This window comes from Nelumbo nucifera, chromosome 5 (genome assembly GCF_055504915.1).
Source record: "Nelumbo nucifera cultivar China Antique chromosome 5, China Antique-T2T, whole genome shotgun sequence".
NCBI lineage: Eukaryota > Viridiplantae > Streptophyta > Magnoliopsida > Proteales > Nelumbonaceae > Nelumbo > Nelumbo nucifera.
The window spans coordinates 27,679,588-27,705,555 of NC_142653.1; the positions used below are offsets into that span (position 1 = coordinate 27,679,588).

General features: G+C 39.0%; 1 protein-coding gene across 6 annotated transcripts; it reads left to right on the top strand.

Annotated features, from left to right (window-relative positions):
- Nucleotides 1–5,317: 5,317 nt before the first annotated feature.
- On the top strand, nucleotides 5,318–25,760 carry LOC104607568 (chromatin remodeling protein EBS-like). Of its 6 annotated transcripts, XR_016076654.1 has the most exons (7): nucleotides 5,323–5,621; nucleotides 5,729–6,071; nucleotides 6,561–6,626; nucleotides 7,030–7,098; nucleotides 14,034–14,169; nucleotides 16,331–16,460; nucleotides 25,370–25,760. XR_016076654.1 is itself a non-coding variant. In XM_019199466.2 (6 exons), exons 1-6 carry the CDS (start codon nucleotides 5,549–5,551, stop codon nucleotides 21,085–21,087), a joined length of 1,395 nt encoding a protein of 464 aa, XP_019055011.2. In that variant the 5' UTR covers nucleotides 5,318–5,548; the 3' UTR covers nucleotides 21,088–21,228. The 6 variants fall into 6 exon arrangements, 5 of the variants coding, with proteins under 5 accessions (XP_019055011.2, XP_088744939.1, XP_088744938.1 ...); XM_019199466.2 differs by lacking the exons at nucleotides 16,331–16,460; nucleotides 25,370–25,760 and adding an exon at nucleotides 20,380–21,228 and having other exon boundaries at nucleotides 5,318–5,621; XM_088888813.1 differs by lacking the exons at nucleotides 16,331–16,460; nucleotides 25,370–25,760 and adding an exon at nucleotides 24,672–25,161 and having other exon boundaries at nucleotides 5,320–5,621.
- Nucleotides 25,761–25,968: the final 208 nt, after the last annotated feature.

A 25,968-nucleotide genomic window follows, 5' to 3' on the forward strand; every position in this document is an offset into this window, starting at 1 on the left:
TCTTGATGCACTCCATGATCCAATGAACCCATTTTTCATGAAACCTAATTTGTTTGACGGCTTTCCAAATAAAATCCCATTCCAATCTATCATAGGCCTTCTTTATATCAATTTTACATGCAATAACTCCTCATTTACCTTTGTTCTTTCTCATAAAATGCATAATTTCATGCGCAAATGAGAATATTATCAGTAATTTGCCGATTTGGAATAAAGGCACTTTGGAAAGGGGAAATTATTTCATCAATGAATGGTTTAATTCGGTTAACGAGGATCTTAGAAATAATTTTATAGATCACATTACATAAGCTAATGGGTTTATAATTTTGACAACCTCTGGGTTCTAGCATTTTGGGACGAAAGAAATAAAAGTTCTATTCAAATTACAGTGTAAGGGCAATACACCTTTGCAAGTAAAGCTAAAGATATAAGGGTCTGTTTGATTTGCAGGAATAAAGGTATGATGTCAGAGGGAATGGTAATTCTCTCCTCCTTCCTTGGGAATGAGAATCTATTCCAATTGATTCCAATTCCCATCCGAAACCAAGAAAGTGGGAGGAATAGACTATTCTGATAAATTTTGATTCCGATTCCGATTGCAATTCTAATTGTACACCAAATGGTGGCAAATATAATAACTTAGTTTGCATGATTCACAATCCTAGCCCATCTTTCATTTCTTTTGTACTTTCACACTATGGTCCTATTGCATCACTCTATTCTACATTGTAGATGCATTCTCCATATGAAATAACATATCTTTGCATTAGATATTCCATTTAAGCTTACAATAATATGATTCAATGATCTTTTTTTTTTGTTGCTGATGATAAGATTCCCAGAAAATAGTCAAAAAAAAAAGATGCATGGATTCATGGGGAGGAGCTGAATTTCTATTGTCAATCTATTATTGTATTACAATAACTCCATTTCTTGTGAGAGTGATGAAGTTGCTTTCCCAACGCTTTCTAGGGTTTCTTTGTTTGATTTCATCTGTTTGTTGTAATTATTTCTAGTGTTAAAGTCTTTTTTATAAAGGGAAAAGAGGGGAGGTGAAGGGTCCTCTACACCACATAGCTCACATGTACCTCCTCCTCCTCTCCTTTCTCACACATGTGCATATTTTTTTTAATTAAATCATTAAAATTATAACAAAAAATTAAAATCCCCATAGATTATTCTGGTTCAATAATAAAATGCAATAAATGTGAGCCATTGGATATTGATCTCATATTAAGCACTTATTTTAGGTTGAAACCAAGTAAGTCCCTTTTTCCGGGAAATAAGCCATTTTGAATAAGCTCAAATTTTGGGTTTTTTTTTTCAAAAATACCTATACTAATTTTTTATCCATCTTGACCCACCACATAATTTTCAAAATACCTACTCTATCCACATTTGAAAGAAGTGATTTCCTACCAAGCACTCATAAGCACACCCAAACGACCACTTTTTTGATTCACATATTCTTTCTTTGTAAGAGTGGGTCTTGATCAAAGATTTGACGACTGAGAAATTTTTTCTGCTACTATCTTATTAATGATGAATATAATCTTACATGGGCAATTCTTATGATCTTTTAACCGGTCTAGGAACTATTGGGCTGCCTAATCAGACTTTGCACTGCAACCAAATGCAACGTTACGAACTATTACTTCTTAGTTAGCTTTAGATGAGAAAAACAAGGGCCCCTTGTTTTCTTGTAGCCCACTTTTTTCAGTTTTGGCTTCAATCATAGTTTTAAAAGACTATTGAGGCGAGGCTGACCAAAAAGGCCTGGCCTCAATAGCCTTTCTCTCCATTGCCAAGGCCTAGTTGGTAGAGAGGCCTACGCCTTTAAGCCTTTAGCCTTGTGATGTGCAAGGCCTAAGGCTTAAATAAGGACACTTTTTTTTATTTTTAATAAGAGTTAATATTAAATTATATGTTGTTAAAATAATTAAATGATTAAATTTTCAAGGATATAGTAATTTACTCAATTTCAATTTATGCCATTAAGGAATTCACAACCTCCTTAAGAACTTATTCACTAAAAGACAAAGCAATAAGTCTTTTCAATTCAGCATATTCAGCAATGACCTAAGTTCCTCATCCAAATAACTTTTTTATGGATTATGTAGCTAAAATTAAAAGTCTAAAACAAACCAATGAAACTACAAAGCAATTTTTTTTTTATCAATAATGGAGCTACAAAGAATAAACCAACCTGATGCTCTTAGACCACAATGAGAAAAAAAAACTCAAGGAAAAAAGTATTAGAGAAAATATAAAATGAAAAAAAAAGTTTGGCACTTGGGATATATGATTATTTTTTTAATAACAAAAATTTATTAACTTGATCCCTGATCAAGTCAAATTCAGATCGGGTTGGGAAATGTAAATTTAGAAAAAATAATTTATCTTTCTTTCCTTTATTTTTTAATAAATATAAATATATAATTTTTATATTCTTTTTTTCTTTTTATGTTTAACGCATCAATCCGCCGCCTAAACCTTGGCTTTAATTGTACCCAAACGAGCCACTATTAGTTGAGAAGAGTAAATTTTCACATTTATTTTGGCTTCTGGATTTTGCCCGTGGCCCCGTGCTCAAGCACGGTTGCCCCTCGCTTTATCATTGGTTAACAGCGCTTAACACAACCATTCCTTCAGCCAATTTACAAAGTACAAATAGAAGGGGGGGAGACCGGAAGAGACATTAATGTAGTCCCGTTAGGAGAATAGGACTAACAACGCGTGTTGCGTCCGAGTGTCCGACGGATGGAGTTAGGAATGGCAACAGGGCGGGTTTGGGGCGGGGCACCCCCTTTCCGTCCCCGCCCCAAAGTCAAAATGCTTTGTTTTGTATCCGTCTCGTCTCCGGTGGCAAGCGGGTCCGGGGCGAAGCATCTATTCTCCATCGGGGATGGGGAATTCCTGAATTTTCCCCGCTTCAAAGTAATTATTTAAAAATTATCTATTTTATGAATAATTTATACATAGGATACAAGAATTTAGGGGTATTTTAGGAATTGAATTATAATATTTTAGGGGTAATTCAAAAATAAAATTATGGTATCCTAGGATTTTAAGAATTTAGGGAAAATTTAGAGATATTTTAAATATCAATATTAAACATATAGATATTTTACTAATTTACCTTCAGGTTTGGGGCGGGTTTAAGGAATTATATATAAAACCTATCCCCGCCTCATCCCCGGTTCGGGGAAAATATCTTTTCCCCATCCCCACCCGTCTTTGTTTAGGGTCAGGGAAAACCCGCCCCGTTCAGGGCAGGGCGGGGCGGAGCCCTGGTTTCGTCAAAATCAATAGGTTGGTCAGACGGTTAAAAACTATTGATTACGCCATAGATTTTTGCCGACTCATGCGGGATTCAAGTCCACCTCATTGGCGTTCTGTAGTTGAGGAGGACCCACGCAAAAGGAAACCCCAATGTTTCAACGTTACCATAATACATTGTCAACCTTCTCTATCCTTGGGGGCTTATGTTGAAGGGCAATATTGTAAATAATATCAATATGAATTTTGGGAAAAGTTATATTTATTATTGGTAGACCTTCAAAAGCTTAACCACTCTTTGAGAGGGGTGGTTGACCTCTTTGGATGCCTAACCTTGGCATTCCTATACCAATATCTTTTTGTGAGGCGACTCTGATTAATGGCTAGCATGACTACTAGGGTTCTTCATGGGCATACACACACTCATGGGGACAGTGCATGGACTAACACTTTGCAACGTACATTAAGGGGAGGCTTTCCATGCGGGTTTGACCTAAGCATGTCTCTATTCTTCGCCATCCCCATGTCTAAGCTGATTGAACTACCCTATTACCCAAAGTGCATGGGTGTGCTCAGGCTCAGCAGTTGCCTATCATCATCGACACATAGGTGCCTCACATTATCGACACAACATGTGCTTCTCATCATGGCGATCCCCCTTTTACATGTAAGAGGCACCTCCCATTGACCAACAAGAACCAACACAAAGCCCTAACCATGAGCTACGAGATCATGATCCAGTGTTACTCATAGGGGTGTATGATCCAGTGTTACTCATCAATTGGACTAGATTTGGTCCAATCCAATTTGGTTCAATGTGAGTCCATTACAAATGGACCTAATCCAATTCAGTCCAGTGAATATTTTGGACCATTTAGGACTGGTCTAGAGACTATCCAATCTATTCAAATTCCTGTTAATTTGGATTTGTTTCAACTCAAACCTGGTCCATTGACATCTATGTTCATATCTTCTATCAATGGACCAAATATTGGCTCAACCCAATATAAGTTCATTATGGATGGACCAAGTCCAATCCAATATGTCATATTGGTCCATCCAGTCCGTTCAAATTAATTTTGATTTAAATGGAGTCTGACCCAAAACTAGTCCATTGACACCCATAGTTAGGGGTGGCAACGAGTCGAGCTTTTCACAAGTTGCTCGAGCTTAGCTCATGAAAAGCTTGACTCGGCTCGGTTTCAACTGAGCTCGAGCTCGAGCTTGAGCCTAATTCATTGGCTCGACTATTAAACGAGCCGAGCTCGAGCCTACTAGAGCTCGGCTTGCGAGGCGGCTCGAATATATATATATATATATATATATTATATAATAAAATTATAAAAAGTAATATATATACATAATAAAAATATTATAATCATTAATTATTATAATTATTAATTTTTAAATATCAAATAAAAATATTTTTTCTCAAAATCAAGCTCGAGTCGAGCCGAGCTTGAGCTTATGAATTTTTGACTCGAGCCGAGCTTGAGCTCGAGCTCGAGCTTGAGCCTTGTAGAATAGCCTCGAGCCTAGTACTATTTGGCTCGGCTCGGCTTGACTCCACCCCTACCTTGTAGTTACTGACCTTGATAGAACCATTCATCAGGCTATACATAACCCTTACACACACATCTGACTTGTCCTAGCATAGGGGTGTAAATAGATCGAATTCGATTTGATATTTGACGGATATTGAAAATTAATATCCGAATTTGAATCCGATTAAATATTCGAATTCGATTAATTAATTATTTTAGATATATAAAATAAATATTTATATATAAATATATAAATTATTTATATAACTTAATTATTATATAAAAATTATATAAAATATTTTATATATTATATATAAGAATTAAATAATCAATCGAATTCATATATTTATCGAATCAGTTCATATTCCCATTAATTATTCGATATGAATAAGATATCGAATTCGATTATATGACCCGAATACTGTTTACACCCCTATTGAACATGACCCGAACGCCCGCATTGGTTATTGGTTTCGCTGCAAATCTACCCCTGTGAGAACACTGTGGTACACATTCCACCGCCTTAGAAATCAAATTACGAAATCTAAATTTTATATCTTGCCCGATGAACTCTGATCGAACCAGAAGCATTCTTTAATTTCGTAATTCATATGGTATCTAATTAATTTCATTAATTTCTAGAAATCCCATTCCCACCCCCTGACCTGACCCTTCTGTCTTCTAGTGTGCATGCATCCAGCATTCACTTTCTACCCTTTCAGTCCATGGCGAAAGGCCGGGCACCCAGAAGAGCAATAGATTCTTACACGATCAAGGGCACTAACAAGATCATCAGAGGTAGGCATGCCCACCAGAGAAGGACTCCTAATTTTTCTTCCTTGTCAAAGATTTCTGATATTCGCCATCTCCCCTTCCGTTTGTGAATTTTGCACTTTTCATTGCAGCCGGCGACTGCATTTTGATGAGACCTTCGGACTCATCGAAACCCCCATACGTCGCCAAAGTAGAGAAGATCGAATCAGACAGTAGAGGGAACGTGAAGGTACGGGTACGGTGGTACTACCGGCCAGAGGAGTCGATCGGAGGCCGGCGGCAGTTCCACGGAGCCAAGGAGGTATTTCTTTCCGACCATTACGACGTACAGAGCGCCGACACTATCGAGGGCAAGTGTACGGTACATAGCTTCAAGAGTTATACTAAACTCGACGCCGTCGGTAATGACGATTACTTCTGCCGCTTCGAGTATAATTCCTCCACTGGAGCGTTCAATCCAGATAGAGTCGCTGTGTATGTTATCACTTCTTCGTCTATCAATCAATGATTATATATTAGTAACTCGTAAAGAGATTGTTTCGTCTGTTAGAGATTTGCACGGATTTAGAACCAAAATTTTCGACTTGTTTTGGTCAATTTGGTATTTTTAATTCCAAAACTTCTGAGCAAATTAGGACAGGTCATCCCTTTTCATTATTATTTTATTCTTTCCAGTGTCTCTTGGATGTTATAGGTTCCCCTCCTATTGTTCTTGTCGTTTTTACAAGTGTTTGATAGCAACAAATGTATGCATTTTGGTTTTGAAAATATACGTGCCTTTGGAGCACAAGGTTGTTTATGGAGATGCCATTGTTCTAACGAATTGAAGCCTTGCTCATACTCAGGATAAACACCGTTTGTTTGGAAGAATTTCTCTATAGCCGAAGTTTGTGTCTGGAACTTTATTCTGTTATGATTTATCTGTTTATTGGTTTATTGATACATACTTGACCAATCCAAAAGCTTACTGTTGGAACGCATCAAGCAAAGCCATTTAACACGCTTCCGCAGCTCTCATTCTAGCGGCAGGTAGCCCATTCTTTCTAGCGGCTTTCATTCACTCTTCCGTGACAGTTCTCACTCTGTACTAAGTAGTCCTTCTCCTAGTAGCCTTTTCCGCTATTCAAACTTGAGACATGGTGGTAAGTTGTGATACCAATTGTTACATATTTGACCATATGCCGAAAGCAATTATAGGAACACCTCAAGCTAAGCCGTTTAACCTTTAGGAGTGTAACATTTATTTATTTATTCTGTTATATCACAATCTTTCTCCAATTTTGTTTTCTTAAACTTCTTGGAACTTGTAGAAAATTTAGGCCTTCTTTTGGTGATGGGACATTTGTGGGTTCAACTTTGGAATATGATTATTTGATATCAGCTATGTTTCAGTCCTGCCTATTTTTTATTTAATTGTTTTTTCATATTGCAGATACTGCAAATGTGAAATGCCATACAACCCTGATGACCTAATGGTGCAATGTGAAGGCTGCACTGATTGGTAAACTTCAATGATTCTTTAAATTGTGCCTTTTTTCCCTTTTTATTGTTTTTTTTTCAGGTTTATGGTTGATAGAATATTAGCTGAGTTGGTTTACAGGAACATCTTGAGGACAATTCAGGTTTTGCCTGAATATCTTTATGGAAAAGAAAGTAGTAGCTTCATGTTCTTCATTATTACTTAATATTTTTGTCATGATAACTTCAATATGTAAAAATTTCTCTTAGGGATCATAAAATGAATACGGCGGGTTCGTTGCTAATATGCTAGACATTTTGAAGCCACCGAGTTTCAAAAACTAGTCAACTTGTCAGTCCCACCTTTTACTTCTACCAATGTCAGGGCCATGACAACCACAGATGGAGAAAAAGAATTTGTTATGGTTCTTGAGCATGGAAAGAAGGGACCATTGCTTGATGTGATTATTTCATCTGACAAGTGTGAGAATGCTGGTTCAAGTCTGGGAGTTGCCACTTCATGCAAAAAATGCCATAGCTTTGGTCTATATCCATTGCACCCTTAATGATCTCTCTGCTTGTGTTAAGAAAGAATTTAAGATAGTGAAGTATCAACCTTTGGTCACCTGCCTTATCAAGTTTCTTATATTTCATGATGATGCCACACTACTTCCTTATTGTAGTGTGATCTCTGATGAACTTTATAAAAACTATTATCCACAATACCATTGGTCATGACCTGTTAGTTGCATTTAAATACTGTGTAGATTTTAGTCTATCAAAACACCTGCCACGGGATGGGTGTGGGAGGAGAAAGGGATGTGTCAATGGACACACCCACCTAAAATACAAAGAGATCTACAAAAAAGACCACCCAGGAAGGGCAGTCCCCCAGTACAACTTGATCTGATTTTCTCTCTCTCTTCCAAGAGAATCTGCAAGTGCATTTGCTGATATTCTCTACCATCTGAACAAGGTGTTTGTTCTAGAGGCTAAAGATATGACCTCCCAAATAATGTGATAGAGCATCTATTGGTGAACCCTCCTGTAAAAGGGATGTCTTTTTGTGCTTTTGAAATAGGTAAATGTTCCTTTTTTTGGGGGGGGGGATTATAATTGAATTGTGGTATGATGATGCATGGACATTTTTTCTTTGAAGTGATGGTCATACAGATGTAACCAAGTACCTAAGTTATTAGGATGATATTACAGACTATAAACATACAACAATCAACCCTAAGTTAATTAAAATGACATGGAGGTGGCATTCAGTAAATTCAGACTCTGATCTGAAAAGCAAAAAAAGTTCTAGGAATAGTTCTGAGCTCTGATATGTGAAGATTTGCTTTTCTGCATTTTCAGATCTCCAAATGCAGCGAAGTGGTTTGGTGATATGAATACTATAACTTCTAAAAATATCTGCTTTGTAGTTTTACCCTTTTGAATATACAATATATTATATTATAATTATATCTTTTTATACAATTAAAAACATATTTCCATTCTATACTATGATATTGTATTTAATATAATATAAAGTATATTATAATAAATACAATATGATATTACGATATAATACGATATTTATAAAGACTACTGGAACAGACCAACGGAAAGCAGTTAATCAGTTTTACAGGAGGAGGCCACGTCAGCACAACTAATCGTCCACTTGCAACAGCTGTAACAGAAAGAAATCAAAGATTGTAAACAGTATAAGTAGTGAAGCACAAAGAGAAATAAGACAGTAATTCTTTCGGCATTAATCTCTCTCTCTCTCTCTCTCTTTCTCTCCTTCCAACGAATTCAGGAGGTTGGCTCCCTCGAAGAGCTCTGAGTTAGGCAGGTTCCTAACAAGTTGGTATCAGAGTCAGCATGACCAACACAAGAAACACATCAGTAGACACCCAAGTGGATCAGATGGAGGTAGAGATCCATCGAATGTCTTCAGATCTCAAAGAAATGAAGGAAGGTTTCACTGCTCTCCTCAATCGTCTGGAGCAGGGGGCAACAAACAACGACAGAGGAAGGCAAGAAGAGCGCAACAATGAAAACAACCACAGAATAGGGCCGGCGGCAATGAGAGCAGCCGAAATCGATTTCCCCATCTTCTCAGGCGGTGACCCAACTCCCTAGATTCTCAGAGCCGAACGGTATTTCGATTACCATGAGACACCTGGGCAAGATAGGGTAGTTTTGGCTTCTGCGCATCTTGAAGGGGAAGCTATCCTCTGGTTTCAATGGTACCGACGGGGGCACCCTCGTCAAACTTGGGCAGACTTCACTGATGCCATGACTATCCGTTTTGGATCGTCTAGGTTCGTAGATCATGATGAGAGTTTGGCAAAGCTACGACAGGTGGGATCAGTTAAAGATTACCAGATGGAGTTCGAAAAGCTGGCCATGAGAGTCCAAGGGTGGACGGAGAAGGCGTTGGTGGGAAGCTTCGTTGTCGGCCTAAAAGAAGAACTGCGACTAGAAGTAAAGGCGATGCAGCCCACTTCGGTCATAAATGCAACAACGCTAGCAAGATTGTATGAGGATAAGTTCGCTCGAGCAAGAAAGGTGCAACGACCATGGGGTCCAGGAACTAGGACGACAACACCAGACAAGGAGGAAGGAATACTGGGCCCAGGCCCATTGGTTCCTTTCAAACGACTGACTTGGGCAGAGATGCAAGCCCGTAGAGACAAAGGACTCTGTTACAACAGCGAAGAGAAATTCGGGCCAGGCCATTGGTGCAAGAAACAACAAGCATTTCTCCTCCAAACAGATGCCGAAGAGGAAGATGACCTCACCGGTTGTGGGAAATCTAACCCAGGGTGGGAAATACAACCCAATGGCACACCTGAAATATCTCTACAAGCCCTTACGGGACTTGTGTCTCCTCAAACAATGAGAGTTGTTGGGCTAATCCAGGGACGCCAAGTGTCAATCCTCATAGATAGAGGCAATTCCCTTAACTTCATAACTCAAGTCTTGGTGGATAAAATGGGACTTCTGGTTCAACCAACAACGGCTTTTACGGTTCATGTGGCCAACAGTAATAGCCTATCCTGCAATAGCATTTGCATGGGCTTACCACTAAAGGTTCAGGGTCACCAGTTTGCGGTGGACCTATATCCTCTTCATCCCAGTGGAGCGGACGTGGTGCTAGGCATTCAATGGTTAAGACAGTTAGGGCCCGTGATCTGTGACTGGGCCCGTCTCACCATGGACTTCACATCAGGGAACTCTATAGTCCATCTACAAGGGCAAACATGCAAGGATCCAAGGCCCATCAGTCTTGCAACATTAACAAAGCAAATAGGAGATCCGGATCAGCCCATATTCATGCACATGGACTCAAATTGGACCAGCCCATCTTTAGCTAACAGCAGCCCAGATGGGCCTAGAGACTTCCAAAGCCGCCTACAACAACTCCTTCAGCACTATGGCAGCGTGTTCGAAGAACCCCAAGAACTTCCACCACGCCGGGAGCATGACCACCGCATCCCCCTCTTGCCGAGAGCTGCCCCAACCAATGTAAGACCCTACCGATACCTTTCTTTCAAAAATTTGAAATCGAGAAGCAAGGTCAAGATATGCTTAAGCAAGGGATAATACAACCCAGTCACAACCCATTCTCTTCACCGGTATTATTTGTTAAAAAAAGGATGGGACGTGGCGATTTTGTATTGATTACAGAGCCCTCAACAATATCACCATTAAAGACCGATTTCCAATACCAGTCATTGATGAGCTGCTTGATGAACTCAGTCAAGCCACCATATTCTCAAAATTAGATTTACGAGCTGGGTATCATCAAATAAGGGTACATAGGGAGGATGTTCACAAAACGGCTTTTAGGACACATGATGGCCACTATGAGTTCCTGGTCATGCCATTTGGGCTGACCAATGCTCTAGCCACATTTCAAGCATTAATGAACGACATATTCCAGCCATATTTACGTAAGTTCATCCTTGTTTTCTTTGATGACATATTGGTCTATAGCCCCAATTGGGAGGAACATCTGAATCATCTATAGGTCACCCTTGCAACACTTGAGGCCCACCAGTTGTTCGCTAAAGAGTCCAAGTGCTCCTTTGGACAAAACCAAGTTTACTACTTGGGACATGTTGTAGAGAATGGAACTGTAGCGGCCAACCTAGATAAAATCTCCAGTATAATGGGTTGGCCGCAACCCAAAAGTGTGAAAGCGTTGAGGGCCTTCTTGGGCTTGACTGGGTACTACCGCCACTTCATCAAAAACTACGGCCTAATAGCTACCCCGTTGACCCAATTGCTGAAACAAGACGCTTTTCACTGGTCAACCCAGGCCCAACAAGCTTTTGAGCAGTTGAGACAGGCAGTTGCGAGCCCTCCAACATTAGCATTGCTCGATTTCACAAAAGACTTCATCATTGAGTGTGATGCCTCCGGTCAAGGTGTCGGGGCTGTTCTCATGCAAGAGGGGCAACCACTAGCCTTTTTCAGCAAGGCCTTAACATCACAAAAGTGGGCCAAATCAGTTTATGAACGAGAATTAATAGCAGTGGTCTTAGCAGTCCAACGTTGGCGATCCTACTTGCTTGGTAGACGGTTCATAATTCGGACCGACCATCAAAGTTTGGAGTTCTTATTGGATCAATCAGTCCTATCCTCGGAACAACAACGATGGATATCCAAGCTACTGGGGTACGACTACATAATTGAGTACAAAGCAGGGGCTGCTAACTGGGTGGCTGACGCCTTCTCATGGCACCCACAATCATTTCAGTTACTAGTATCTTCCCCAACTTCTCCACTCCTGGATCTACTTCGAAAAGAAGCCCAATTCCATAGGGAGTTACAGCAGTTGAAGGCCCAAGTATTGGCAAATCCCTCACTGCACCCCGGGTACACCATTAAGAATGATCTACTCTTCTTCAAGGGACGCCTGGAAATTCCGGCAGATTCTGCTCATCTCAGGAAGCTCCTGGAATTATTCCATGTCTCACCCACAGGTGGCCACTCCGGCATCCTACGAACACAAAAACGCATCGCCACACAATTCCATTGGAAAGGCATGCGTACATCTATCCAGAACTTCATAGCCGGGTGTGCAGTATGCCAACAAAACAAGTCGGCCACTACAACACCAGCAGGCCTCTTGCAACCACTCCCAATACCAAGCCAAGTCTGGGATGATATATCAATGGATTTCATCACAGGATTGCCTGTTTCTGCCAGCAAAACAGTTATCCTTGTGGTAGTGGATAGATTGACGAAATACAGTCATTTCCTACCTCTATCACACCCATTTATAGCAGTCATTGTTGCTGAATTTTTCCTCCGGGAAATTGTGCGCCTACATGGGCTACCCAGCTCAATTGTATCTGACAGGGACCCTATCTTTACGAGCCGTTTCTGGGCTGAACTTTTCCTCCTACACGAGGTTAAACTATTGAAGTCAACTAGCTACCACCCCCAATCTGATGGACAGACAGAGGCGGTTAACAAGAGTCTCGAAACATATCTGAGATGCTTCGCGGGAGATCAACCAAGACAATGGGTGAAGTGGATCCACTGGGCTGAATGGTGGTACAACACCACTTTCCATAGCGCCGCTGGGATGACACCCTTCAGAGCTCTATATGGTCGGGACCCTTCCCCTCTACTTCCTTATGAAAAAGGGACCACCACAGTAGCGGCCGTAGAAGAACAGGTGACGCAACGAGTTGAGGTGTTAAAGGAACTGAGACATCATCTCTTACAGGCACAGCAATGGATGAAGCACACCTATGGTAAACATCACAAGAATGTCCAATATGAAGTCAGTGATTGGGTGTTTCTCAAATTACAACATTTCAGACAGATTTCAGTTGCAAGCCGACAGTGGAACAAACTCAGCCCACGCTATTTTGGACCATTTAAAATCCTTGAGAGAATAGGGTCAGTGGCCTACAAGCTGGACCTTCCGGCAACATCAAAACTGCACCCTGTATTCTATATCTCCTTACTGAAGAAAGGGCTGAAGTCAGGAGTCATTACAAGTGCGACCCTTCCCACATTTTCAGAGGAAGGACAGGTGCAGACTGAGCCAGCCCACATCATCGATTTCAGATGGGTGTGCCGGGGTGGAAGAGTCATACCAGAAACATTAGTTGTTTGGTCTAAACTCCCAGAAGAGGATGCAACCTGGGAATCCTACTTAGATCTGCAATCAAATTTTCCCACATTAGACCCTGAGGGTAAGGTCGCTCTAAAGGAGGGGGGGGATTGTAAAGACTACTGGAACAGATCAACAGAAAGCAGTTAATCAGTTTTACAAGAGGAGGCCACATCAGCACAACTAATTGTCCACTTGCAACAGCTGTAACCGAAAGAAATGAAAGATTGTAAACAGTATAAGTAGTGAAGCACAAAGAGAAATAAGACAGTAATTCTTACGCCATTAATCTCTCTCTCTCTCTCTCTCTCCTTCCAACAAATTCAGGAGGTTGGCTCCCTCGAAGAGCCCTGAGATTGGCAGGTTCCTAACAATATTTAATCTATGTTCTGCCAAAAAACTATATATTATATAATATACAATGTTTTCGTAGCATATGAAGATAGTTATACATTATATTATATAGATATAAATAAAATTATATGCATACTCTTATTTAATATTATATTATTATGTTATATGGATATTTGAGATTGTTGAAGGACAATGTTGTCCAATTGATCTCTCAATTTAGTGTTGAATATTTTTAGAGGTGAGTAAACCTCTGAAAATTTTAGAGTAATTTTTAAATTCAGAGGTGTGCTTCGATGTAAAACTAAACTATCATATAACCTCTGAAAGCAAAAATTTCAGAGTTCAGAAAATGCCACTTGAGACTACTTGAGTGTCCTCCAGTTGAATCCATTCATTCATTGTTTCTCTTATTTATCCTGTCTGAAATGGCTCTTGCTTGTAGAGAAGATAACTAGTAAGTCATTACAATATTTATTCCACTGCTTCTTGTCCAGGTTTCATCCACATTGTATAGATATGACAGCAGAAGAAGCCAAGAGACTTGAACACTTCTTCTGTCAAGGTTGTTCCTCACAAGGTCAAAAGAAGTTGCTCAACTCTCACACTGCTCCCAGAAACTCAGAAACTAAGGTATGCTCACTGCTTTCAGCATTTATGTGTATTTGCTTACAAGATGACTTGCATATATTATACTTCCAAGAGATTTATTGCTGGCTTATTTCAACATGTAAAGCATCTGATATACTGATTTATGGTTTGTGTTCGTTGTTTTTCAATTCATTTAGACGAAGCAAGATCAATAAAATTGTCAGTTAAGATTACTAAGCTATTGAATTGCATTCATCATAATTTTGATGATAAAGCATTTGCTACCAATAAAAAAGATATAGCTTTTTTTTGGTCAACCATTGTGGCCACTGGGGTTAGCGGTAAAAGAATTGTGTTTCACATGATGTTCAGAACAAATGTGAGAAATTGCTCTCTTCTTTCCTTCTGTCCAATGTTCGGTACTGATGATCGTGCTTTACATTTTTTTCTCTTGCCATACTGCCACTCCAAGAAGGAAGAAAATAATCATTATTAGGTTTATAAATTGTCTTGATCAGAACAGTGTTATCCAGGAATAAAGGGGTGTTGGTGGCTAATTCTCCTCAACTTTAGGGGGGTAGAGGGGGGAGGTGATTAGGGGTGTTGGTGGTCCACATGGTCATCTAGGATATATTGGAGGGCAGGGACAGAAGGATCTTTATATCCCCTTTTGATTCTTTGTGAGGGGTTTTATTTTTTACTTGCTTGTGATATACCCAAAAGAAAATTTCAGGACTTCCTTTTTAATCTGCGATGAAAAAAATATCATTACAAGTAAAAAATGGAATTTAAGAATTCTTTTTTTTTTGATAATTGAGTGAAAATTTTATTAATCACCAAAGATAAGAGTTACAAGCAACCCAAGGAAAGGCACGAGATGTGACCTTTCCAGAAGATCTAATTACAACTTTTCAAATTCAACTAGAACAAGTTACAAAGTAGCCCAAAAAAGGACCTTCCCTGGAGACCCCTTGTTTTGGCTAATGAATCAGCCATGGTATTTGCCGACCTGCTCACCCATTGAACATTGATTCTCATATTGCTAGTTAACCATTTTTCTTTTTTGAGGAGGTTTCTATAGCCCCAAATGACAGAATCTGGGTTTAACAGCCACCCCACTACCACCTGAGAGTCTCCTTCAATTAGAAGATGTTCCACCCCAAGCTGGTTCACAATTTGGATCCCTTGTACAGCAGTTAGTATCTCTGCCCTTGTAGAGTCTCCCACTCCCACAGGTCCAGAAAATAAGAATTATTGGTTACTTAAAGCGAAAAGGAGAAACCAAGAATATGAAGGCAGCAAAAGCAAGCACAAATAACACTACAAACCAAACCCTACCAACCGGAAAAAAAACCCACAGTATAAGGGGGTTAGGTCTATAATTTAAATCGGTTCTTCCAATCCCTCCCTCAGCTTACTCATTAGCCATAGAGTTTGCAAATCTTTGGATACATCTCAAGAAGAGCTCTCCAGTTGGATGACAAGGATCTAGCCTCCTTAACTCTCCAGTTGGATGACAAGGATCTAGCCTCCTTAATGCAGTTGTCTTACATCCAGGGCCACTAGGATCTTCAAGCATCCATCCTATTACAACTTTGGGATCATCCTCCACTTAAATATGAGTATATGACCAAATCTTAGAGAAGGTAGCAGAATCAATCCTTCAAGTATTGATAGGAACTTAGAACTAAGGAAATTTCTGGATCTAATGGGATCCATTCTCCCATTCTCTCTTTTGTGATTTATTAGAACTCCTAAAATTCCTAAGGGACCTAGGTTACAGATTGAACATCCACCAGAATTTATTTCTGAAAACTTCCCTTGCTGCAAAGTAATCTTTTCTCAACAAATAAATAAATAAATAAATCCCTTGCTGCAAAGTAATATTTTCTCAATAAATAAATAAATCCCTTGCTGCAAAGGAGACTGCTTCTGTGCAATGAAGAGCTTGCCACCACTTGCCAATTCCTTACTGAAAAGTCTTTGAATTTTGAAAACTTAATTGTTGATGAGATTTGTCTGAATGTCTGCAACCCTATGGTTACCTAACTCCCATGCTGAAATTGTTGTTCATGAAGGCATTCAGGGAGGTGGTCCATTTGAAATTTTATGGTAGCTCATAAGGGCAACCAAGAGTGCTTGGGGATTGGTGGTGTTGTCTCAGGAGGTGAAGGAAACATAATTTTGTGCAGTGGTTCTACAGGAAAACCAATCTTCACCATGACAGGTGAGAGTGCTCTTTGTTCATCTTGGGAGACCCTATCTAGAGGAGGCCTTCATCACCATTGATCAAGGGATTCTGCCTATGCTAGTAGACAGGGCCAGGTTTTCAGGTGAGATCCCTCTTAGTACACCTTTTTCGGAGCAAAGATGCTACTGTCTTCCTCCAAAAAATTTCATGGAAAGGGCTTCTTTGGAAAATGTATGTCTATTTGTGGAGTTTGTTCTTGCTCTGTTGCCTCCTTTGTCTCCCCCATGCCAAGGCTTCTGCAGCCCATGTGCACTTTCACAGACTGCTTAGGTGGGGCGTACTATTGGCACCATTGTCCTCCTTGTAGTCTTCAGAAGTTTTTTTTTTTTTTTTTTTTTCACATATCCAAGCAGCAATTTTAGTCTATTTTTTAGTATGTGGATTAGTTGGCTACTTGAGTGTGGGCCTTGGTGCAAATGCGCAATGGTTGGGTTGCTCCATTGTGACCTGAGTGACCAGGGTTCAAATCTTGGAAACAGCCTCACTGTGTGCATAGGGGTAAGGCTGTATACACCCCACACCCACATTGGCAGGAGCCTCGTGCACTGGTCTGCCCTAGATTAGTTGGCTACTTCAATTTCTCTGTTGGCTTCTTCTACTTCCACAAGAAAATAGGTTTTATAAGACAATTCTTAAGAGTGGGCTTCTTTCTGTCTTGACCCTGCCCTAGATTAACTGCTTCATTAGTAGTAAATTTCATGCTCTACTTTCAAGGGAGCTTTTTTTTTTTGATAAGTCTACTTTCAAGGGAGACTTATTCCATTGTCATGACCATGGGCTTCTTTCTGTACTAGTAGCAATGCAAAGTGATAGATTCTCAAGTTTAAAGCAGCTATCATTCTTTTAAACTGCAATTGGATGTTGATGTATCTCATTCAGAGTGTCTATGCAATATAGGAAAGTCCTAATTTAGATAAAGTTACCACCACTACATCATCTCCTTTGAAAATTTCCTGTTTTCCCAACTCTTGGGGCAACTATTCGAAGTAGAGGGGGAAAATACTCTCTCAACATTACATTGTTTTAATCTTGCATGCCAAACTTCAAAATTTTATGTGATGGTTAGAAGGTATGGAAGTCATCAGGTGTCCCTTCATCCCCAATATTTTGGCTTCTGCCCGTTCCACTCAAGGTTCAAAGTATTTGAAATGCAAGGTGTACCGGAAAGGTAATTTTAAGAGACGTATCGAGATACGCTTTGGAAACACATAGATATGAACGAAAAATCAAGATACACATGGATACACTAGAAAATCCAAAAAAATCCTTAGAAAAATATATTAACAACAATAAAAATGAGTTTTATGTTATTATAACTAATTTATTTAAACATAAAAACCATACTTTAATAATTTATAAAAAGTATTGGGACATAATTAGCAACGGTTGAAAAGTAATAGAACTGAAATGTATTTGTGTATATATACTAATGTTTATTAGTTAATAATTTTTTTGAAGTCATTTATTAGTTGATATTTATTATATATAGATTTATATAATATTTATCATGTATAGAAGTTAATATATATACCTTAATTTTTAATAAATAAATATAATTTGTATTGATCTTATTATTATATAAATTTTAATAATCAAGTTTTAGCATTTATTGAGAAACATCCACCAAGAGAAGAAAAATAATTTAAGAATAAAAATGCATGCTATTAAGATAAGCAATTAAGGTTGGTATACTAGTTAATTAGTTGTTGTAAATAAATGACTAGGTTCAAAGCTTCTTACCTTCACCTTATGATTTTAACAAGTTATTTGACTTAAGTAGCATTTAATGACGTCATAAATGCCTTAATTAAAGGTAACTCAAATGAGCATTGTAGAGAAGATGGGCCGAATGACCCATAGACTGTTTTCTTATTTCTTTTCTTTGTGTTCTTTACTGTAATGGGCCTCAACATGGGCCTTACTTATGTCTATTTTAAATTATTCGCCCAGTTAAGGGCCTCTCTGTAATTACTGAAATTAAGTTAATGAAAAGGGATTAGGGTGTAAGAGAGGATAAGAATTCGAAAATCTCTCTCTGAACCCTTATTGCTGCTACCTTCTTCCTCCTCCTCTCTCTTCTTGATTCTCTGTTTCTGCTGTTCTCTATCACTTTTCTGCACTATTTTAAACAGTCCGTTTATTTCAGAAGTTTGTTTTTCTTCTTGGTATCAGAGTGGGCTTTCCTTTTCTCTCTTTTCTCTCTTTTCTCCTCTTTCTTCCCATACATAGTGTGTATGGAGAACTGAATCGAATGAATAGTTACAGAATTTTTTTTTCAGCCCAATTGTTAGTGGTTTTTGGAGAGGAAGCTATCCTTGTCGTCACTTTGACAGTATCAAGTGTGTTGCCTGAAACCCTAATTAATTGGAAAAATCTTCTTGCAAGCCCCACAGGGAGTTTGGCCTTGGCTCTTAGTGATTGAAAGACTTCTTGTACTTCATCTTGAAGATCGATTCAAGTAGCTCATTGTTCTGTGTAGTTTACAAGGTGTGGTTAGGTTTTTTCTGTTTCTCCCGGGTTCCAGGTGTGACGTAGTTAACAAGTACGACTGCATAGAGGTTGATTCATAACACATATTTTTTTTCCTGTTTTCATTGATTGTTAATTGAAGTTGTTAGAGGTTATTTTTGGAGTGTTTTAAGAAGATGGAGCCTTCGGAAGTTGAAAACAAGCATGTTGCTGAATCCGGACAGGTTCTGAGGTCCTCTATTGACTTTATACTGGTTGTGACCACAGTCAAGCTAGATGGAACCAATTATCTGGCATGGTCACAATCAGTAAAAAGTTCATGTCTGCAGTAGAGGCAAGTGGGGGTATGTCTCCGGGAGCAAGAAGGCTCCCTCAAAAGATGATCCATCCTATGAAAAATGGATGCAAAAAAATTACACTGTAATTGGATGGTTAGTAAATTCAATGCAACCTCAAATCAGTTAACACTATTTATGGATGAATTCAACAAAGGAAATATGGGACAGTGTTGCTGAAATCTATTCTCAGAAATTAAATGTAGCCAGGGCATATAAGTTGAGGAGTGATGTGAAAAATTTAAGGCAGGGGGAGAGACCTTTGGCTGTTTATTTCTCAATGCTGAAATCTCTTTGGCAAGAAATTGACTTGATGGAAACTGTTGCCTGGAAAAGTACTAATGATGCTGAAACCTACAAAAAATTAGTTGAGAGAAACAAGGTTTTTGAATTCTTGACGGGGCTGAATCCCGAGTATGACATCATAAAACATAACGTCTTATCCAAGGATAGTGTTTCATTGTCTCAGGCCTATGCCTTGGTGAGTAGTGAAGAAAGTAAGAGACTAGTCCAGGTTCAAGGGGCTGATCTAAATGACCACTTTGCTAACATGGGGCTGAAACCTAAGGGAACTACATGAAGTCCAGATGGTTCAGGTAAGAAGGAAGTTATTTGTGAGTACTGTAAGAAACCAAAGCACACAAAAGACAAGTGCTGGAAACTGCATCCGGAGCTTCTTCCCCTTCGTTTCCAAAAGAAGACTAATAATATGAAGACAGGAAATGCCTAAACGAAGAGAGGACCGCTAGTGAACAGTTAGCAGTTATGAAGGCAGAATATGAGAAGTATGGAAGGATGATCAGTCACCTAGAGAGTGTTGCCTCTTCTTCCAACCCTCCAGGAAATTCAACTTCTACATTTGCTCATTCAGGTATACGAGCTTCTGCCAATCATGCAACTATCTCAGGTAATCGTAGGATCCCTTGGATTATTGATTCTGGTGCTTCTGACCTAATGACCAGCCTTTTCACCTTTTTTATTTCTTATGATTTGCTTCCTGGCCGTGATAAAATCACCCTAGCCGATGACTCTCTTGCTCCTATCTTTGGCAAGGGAACCATCAAGGCTACAGACTCTCTGTTACTTCCTTTTGCTCTTCATGTCTCCAAACTAAATACAAATTTGTTATTTGTAAGTAGCCTAACTAAGTCTTTGAATTGCAATGTAACCTTTTTTCCTTCTTATTGTGTTTTTCAGGATCTGGTGTCTCAGAAAGTGATTGAGAGTGGCCATGAGGCAAATGGAATATATCTGTTGGATACTCCTAGACAGAGCCAAGGACAACCTGGGAAAGCTACCTTTGGATCTACATCTTCAGAGTTTGTCAGTCGTGTCATGTTATGTCATTTTCATTTGAGTCATCTTTCTTTTTCTACATTGAGTCATTTATTCCCAGAACTATTTAAGGGAATTAATTTGTCCAGTCTTCATTGTGAGTCGTGTGAGTTGTCAAAACATTGTAGAAGCAGTTACCCTTTGAGTATAAAAGATCTTCTTTTCCATTCCATATTGTGCATTCTGATGTGTGGGGGCCTTACCACCTACCCTTTATGGGTGGCTATAAATATTTTATCTTGTTCATTGATGTTTTATCACAATATACTTAGATATTTTTTATGGAGACCCGTGATGAAGTTGTTCCATAAATTTGTTCTAACCCAATTTGATACTAGAATCAAGATTTTTAGATCCAGCAATGCAAAAGAATATTTTGAGACAAACCTAACTTGTTATCTCACTGATTTGGGGTTATTCACCAAAGTTCTTGTGTTAGGACTCCAAAGCATAATGGAGTTGCTGAAAGAAAAAACCGACACATTGTTGAAATTGCAAGAAGTATCCCGTTTGCCTCACATGTCCCTACAAGATTTTGGGGGGATGCTGTTTTCACTGCAACCTACCTAATCAACCGTATGCCATCTAGAGTGTCGGGTTTTAAGTCTCATTTTAGTCTCTTTCATCTAGGCAATGACCTTTTTCCTATTCCACTCCATGTCTTTGGCTGCACTTGTTATGTACACATTCCAAGTACCCAAAGACATAAATTTGAACCAAAGGCCCACAAGTACATTTTCCTTGATTATGCCTCCACACAAAAGGGTTATTGTTGTTTTGATCCAAAGTCTAGAACTCGGTTTGTCTCAATGGATGTCACCTTTGATGAGTCTTCTTCTTTCTATGATCCTTCTTTGGAGAAGCATTGTCCAAAGGGGGAGAATTTGTCACAGTTGTTTGCTCTCCCCCTTCCTGTCCCAGTTGAGTCTTCTTTTGAGCCCCCTTCTACTTCAAATGAGTCAAGGGAGAAACAGTCATCTTATTCTCTTTCCAATATTCCTATTCCTTCTCCGTTACCTCCTCATCCTCTTTTTAATCCTAGGTTGTACCAACGGCAGAGAACTAGAAGTGGGCAGATTGTTTCCCCTACACCACATGAGCCTCCTACACTTTCAGTCACAGAAGAGACAACAGGTACTTCTACAGTCCCTTTGGAGCCATCATTCCCAGACCTTGATATCCCTATTGCTATCAGAAAATGTAAAAAGAAGTGTATTACACATTGCATTTCCAAACACCTTTCTTATAGTTTGCTCTCTCCTTCGTATTTTGGCTATCTTTCTTCTGTTGCTTCTAACCCAATACCCATGTTAGTGCCAGAAGCTCTTACTATTCCAGAATGGAGGGATGCTATGAGAACGGAAATTGATGCCCTGCATAAGAATGACACTTGGGAAGTGGTTGATTTTCCTGAAGAGAATGAACTAGTGGGCTGTAAGTGGGTTTTCACCATCAAATATCATGTTGATGGCACCATTGAAAGGTACAAAGTTAGGCTGGTTACAAAAGGTTATACGCAGACATATGGAATTGACTATCTGGAGACCTTTGCTCCTATTGCAAAGATGATCTTTGTGAGGGTTCTGCCATCTCTGGCTGCACATTCAGATTGGCCACTTTACCAGCTGGATGTGAAAAATGCATTCCTGAATGGAAAGTTACACGAAGAGGTCCATGTCTCTTCCTCCAGGGATATATGGCACAGATATGGAGGGAAAAGTATGCAAGATGCAGAAATCTCTTTATGGACTTAAACAGTCACCTAGGGCATGGTTTGAAAGGTTTAGGTTTTCCCTTGTTAACTTTGGCTATATACAGACTCAGTCTGATCATACCCTCTTTGTGAAGAGGAGAGGCTCTTTGGCAATATATCTTATTGTCTATGGTGATGATATAGTTGTGACTGGTAATGATGTAACATGGATTAATGATCTTAAGTCTTTCCTTCATACAAAGTTTGAGATCAAAGATTTGGGGGAATTAAGGAGTATTGTTGAACATGGTCATATGAAACTGGAGGCTTACACAGATACTGATTGGGCCGGAAACATTGATGATAGAAGGTCAACTTCTGTGTACTGTAGCTTGGTGGCAGGTAATATTATTTCTTGGAGAAGCAAGAAACAATCAGTTGTTGCCAGATCTTCAGCTAAAGCTGAATGCAGAGCCATGGTTCATGGAGTTTCTGAGCTACTTTGGCTTTGATCCTTGATGGGGGAACTGGGTATTGAGTATGATAAGCCATTAATGTTATATTGTGATAATCAGGTTGCCATCAACATTGCTCATTATCCGGTGCAACATGACAGAACCAAACATATTGAAGTTAACATACATTTTATTTGAGAAAGTGTGGCTTCTGGAGAAGTTTGTCCACCATTTATCTCTTCTGAAGGACAATTAGCTTATTTCCTTACCAAGGGCATCCCCAAGGCCAAACTTCAGCATGATACTGGAAAGCTTGGCATGATTGACATCTATGCTCAGCTTGAGGGGGAGTGTAGAGAAGATGGGCCAAATGGCCCATAAACAGTTTTCTTATTTCTTTTCTTTATGTTCTTTGCTGTAATGGGCCTCAACATGAGCCTTACTTGTGTTATGTCTATTTTAAATTATTTGCCCAATTAAGGGCCTCTTTGTAATTACTGAAATTAAGTTAATGAAAAGGGATTAGGGTGTAAGAGAGGATAAGAATTCGAAAATCTCTCTTTGAACCCTTATTGCCGCCACCTTCTTCTTTTTTTTTTTTTTTTTTATCAATAGCACGGAAATGGTCCAATACGAGGGAAATTAAATTCGGTTGATACATAGCACGTATCGGTCCGTTTCGAGATTGTATCGGCCGATACATACCTGAAATGGTCCAATACGAGTGAAAAAGTACGAAACTATCGAATTCTGTATGTTTCATGTATCAGATCTCTTCTGAAATGAGCTGATTCGGGCCGATACGTTTGCAAAATTTTAAACCTTGGTTCCATTGTGTTATCTTTTTGAAGCTTCTGCAACCATATTAATTCTTGCTCTTTCAATCTGGCCATTTTACCATAGAAAGGATCATTTCTAGGTGCAAAATAAAAGTTTGGGCTGATGAGCATGAGATGAGAATATGGTTTCAAGTCTGAGATTCTGAGGGTAGCCACTGTGTGAAAAATAAAAAAGGAAAAAATAGAAAGAAAAGAAAAGAAAAAAAAAGGACAAAAGGTTAAGGGCATATCCAGTTCACCCCTCATAAGACCATACAACCAGGACCAACATTGGGTGGTGACCCTGTAGTCATACATACAATAAGAGAAACGGAGAAGCTTTCAATCAAACTTCCTATAATCTAGTTACCTCCAAGTGAATTTAGATTTCTTTCATGGGTCAAATTAGGTTCTAATCTTTTTATACAAGACAATTCTTGCCATGTATAAACATCATATCCTGTAGATAGAATTGATCAAATCCAATTTCTTTGGTTGCCAGGCCATTCCATGAAATCAATTTTCAATTCCCAACTTCCTAGGAATATTGATTTTTCCAAAGACGTGAGACTCGTGATGATTTATTTATGCGGGGAGGAGTGCTTCCTTCTCATCATCCAACTCAATTTCAGCAAAAAAGGATAAATAAATAAAATGAAGTAAAAAATAAATTCTAGTCCATTGAAAGTTTACAAAAACAGTATTTTTTGTGGCAATATGATGGAAATCATGGGAAATGTCAATCCAGGAAATTGTTTAACATCTAGTATCTTCCTAAAATGCTTGGGTGAAATTCTTCATTGCTATTAGCCAGCATGGCATCAATAAGACCAAATATGATGATGACCCAGTAGAGATGAATCTCGGGAAGTAATGGATGCTATGAACTAGATAAAGGTTTCCTAGTTGCTGAAAGTTATGTAGGGGATGTTGCTTGGTGTAATGGTAAAACCTTGGGGTAACAAGCATGAGAGCATGGTTTCAAGTGAAAGCAGCCACTTTGTGTAAAAAATGCATGCCAAAGGTTATGTCTGTATCCAGACCCTTCCCAGGATCCCAGGTAGCTGGGACCAACACTTGATAATGGCCTAATTAGTCGATAGAAAAGACATATAAGGCACAGAGGTCAAGTTGTTTGTTGTAGATTCACCAGAAATGCTTTGTAATATTTTCAATGTATGAGATCAGGTACCAGATGCTAGAGGTTCCTGGGTGATTGTGAGTGATTGGTTTCTCCCCGATTTCCTGCTGATGCATTGGAACTTATTGGATGAGGTCTTCGCCAACCAAGAGGCGATGTCAAATTTTACCTGGACAAGGAATGATTCTGTTTGGGGTCCAGGCTCTACAGTCTATACCTTTGTGTACCAGGAGACTGTGCTGCCAATCCCTCCTCCCCCTCCCACCCCACCCCAAGCTAACAAGAGAAATGCCAGTAACTAGTGAATGATAGAATAGAGAATCCCTGGAGAGAGGAGTATTCTTCCCAAACTGAGCCGTACTGTTTAAAGGTCCATATGTTGTGCATTCTGAAATTATATACTTAAAGAAGAGTGCTTTGCTTAAATCCAGAAGTTTTATCTTTGTAAAATTGATACACTCTACGTGCATAATTGTAATTCATGATATAGATATTCATTTATGGCAAATAAGCAAATAAGCAAGGAGATGGTCGAAAACTATAAGTGTCACTTCAAGAATGTGTGGTTTCGGAACTCAATGCATGTCCAACATGGACAGTATAATCAACCTAATGCTTATGCCCCATTGAATTCCTGATGAACTTTCTAATGCACGAAGTATGTTTCCTTTTTTATTTTTAAATTTATGAAGATCCTTTTTATTTTATATAATAGTAATTTTAACGTTTAACTGGTTCTTTTCAGCTGGATACTAAACGCCGAAGGAGGTGACTATTACGTGTATAAAAACATATACGCAGCTCAGCAGGATAAGAACGTATTCAAGAAATTGTTAACTCTTTTTTTTTTTTTTTAAACCTTGGGAGGACCACCACACTTTGTTGTAAGAGTAAGAGTAGTTCCATTCCCATGGGCCATGACAGTGCTTATCCTTTGACGATGGAGGTGTCTGTTGGTTTGTAAATAAATAGTGGATGGTTTGTACATAAAATGGTGTCTAGTCTAAATGGTTGGATCTTATGCAGTGTAAGGTACACCATATCTCCCCTTCTTCTTCTTTGTGTTTTTTTTTCAAAAATTTTTCGTGTATCCTCTACGGTTCTAAACAATCTAACACAAATCATTTTAGAGACTACATGGCTACATGCCTTTTCTCATCAACTACCCCAATTTATTGGTATTGCCTAGACCTAGAGAGGAGCGGCTTCCCAGGAGGGGTGGATTCGAGCTGAGCCAAGCCGAATAGTACCAGGCTTGAGTTCGAGCTCAGTTTAAGTAAAAAATTTGTAAGCTTGAGCTCGATTTGAGAAAAAAATGTTAAATAAAAATAAAAGTTATATATA

Excerpts from the sequence above, each read along its gene's own strand:
- LOC104607568 (XM_019199466.2), top strand. The coding sequence starts at position 5,549 with ATGGCGAAAGGCCGGGCACCCAGAAGAGCAATAGATTCTTACACGATC. Across the intron at positions 6,627-7,029 it reads AGCTCTCATTCTAGCGGCAG|ATACTGCAAATGTGAAATGC; the intron begins GTAGCCCATTCT and ends TTCATATTGCAG. Across the intron at positions 14,170-20,379 it reads CCAGAAACTCAGAAACTAAG|GATCTGGTGTCTCAGAAAGT; the intron begins GTATGCTCACTG and ends TGTGTTTTTCAG.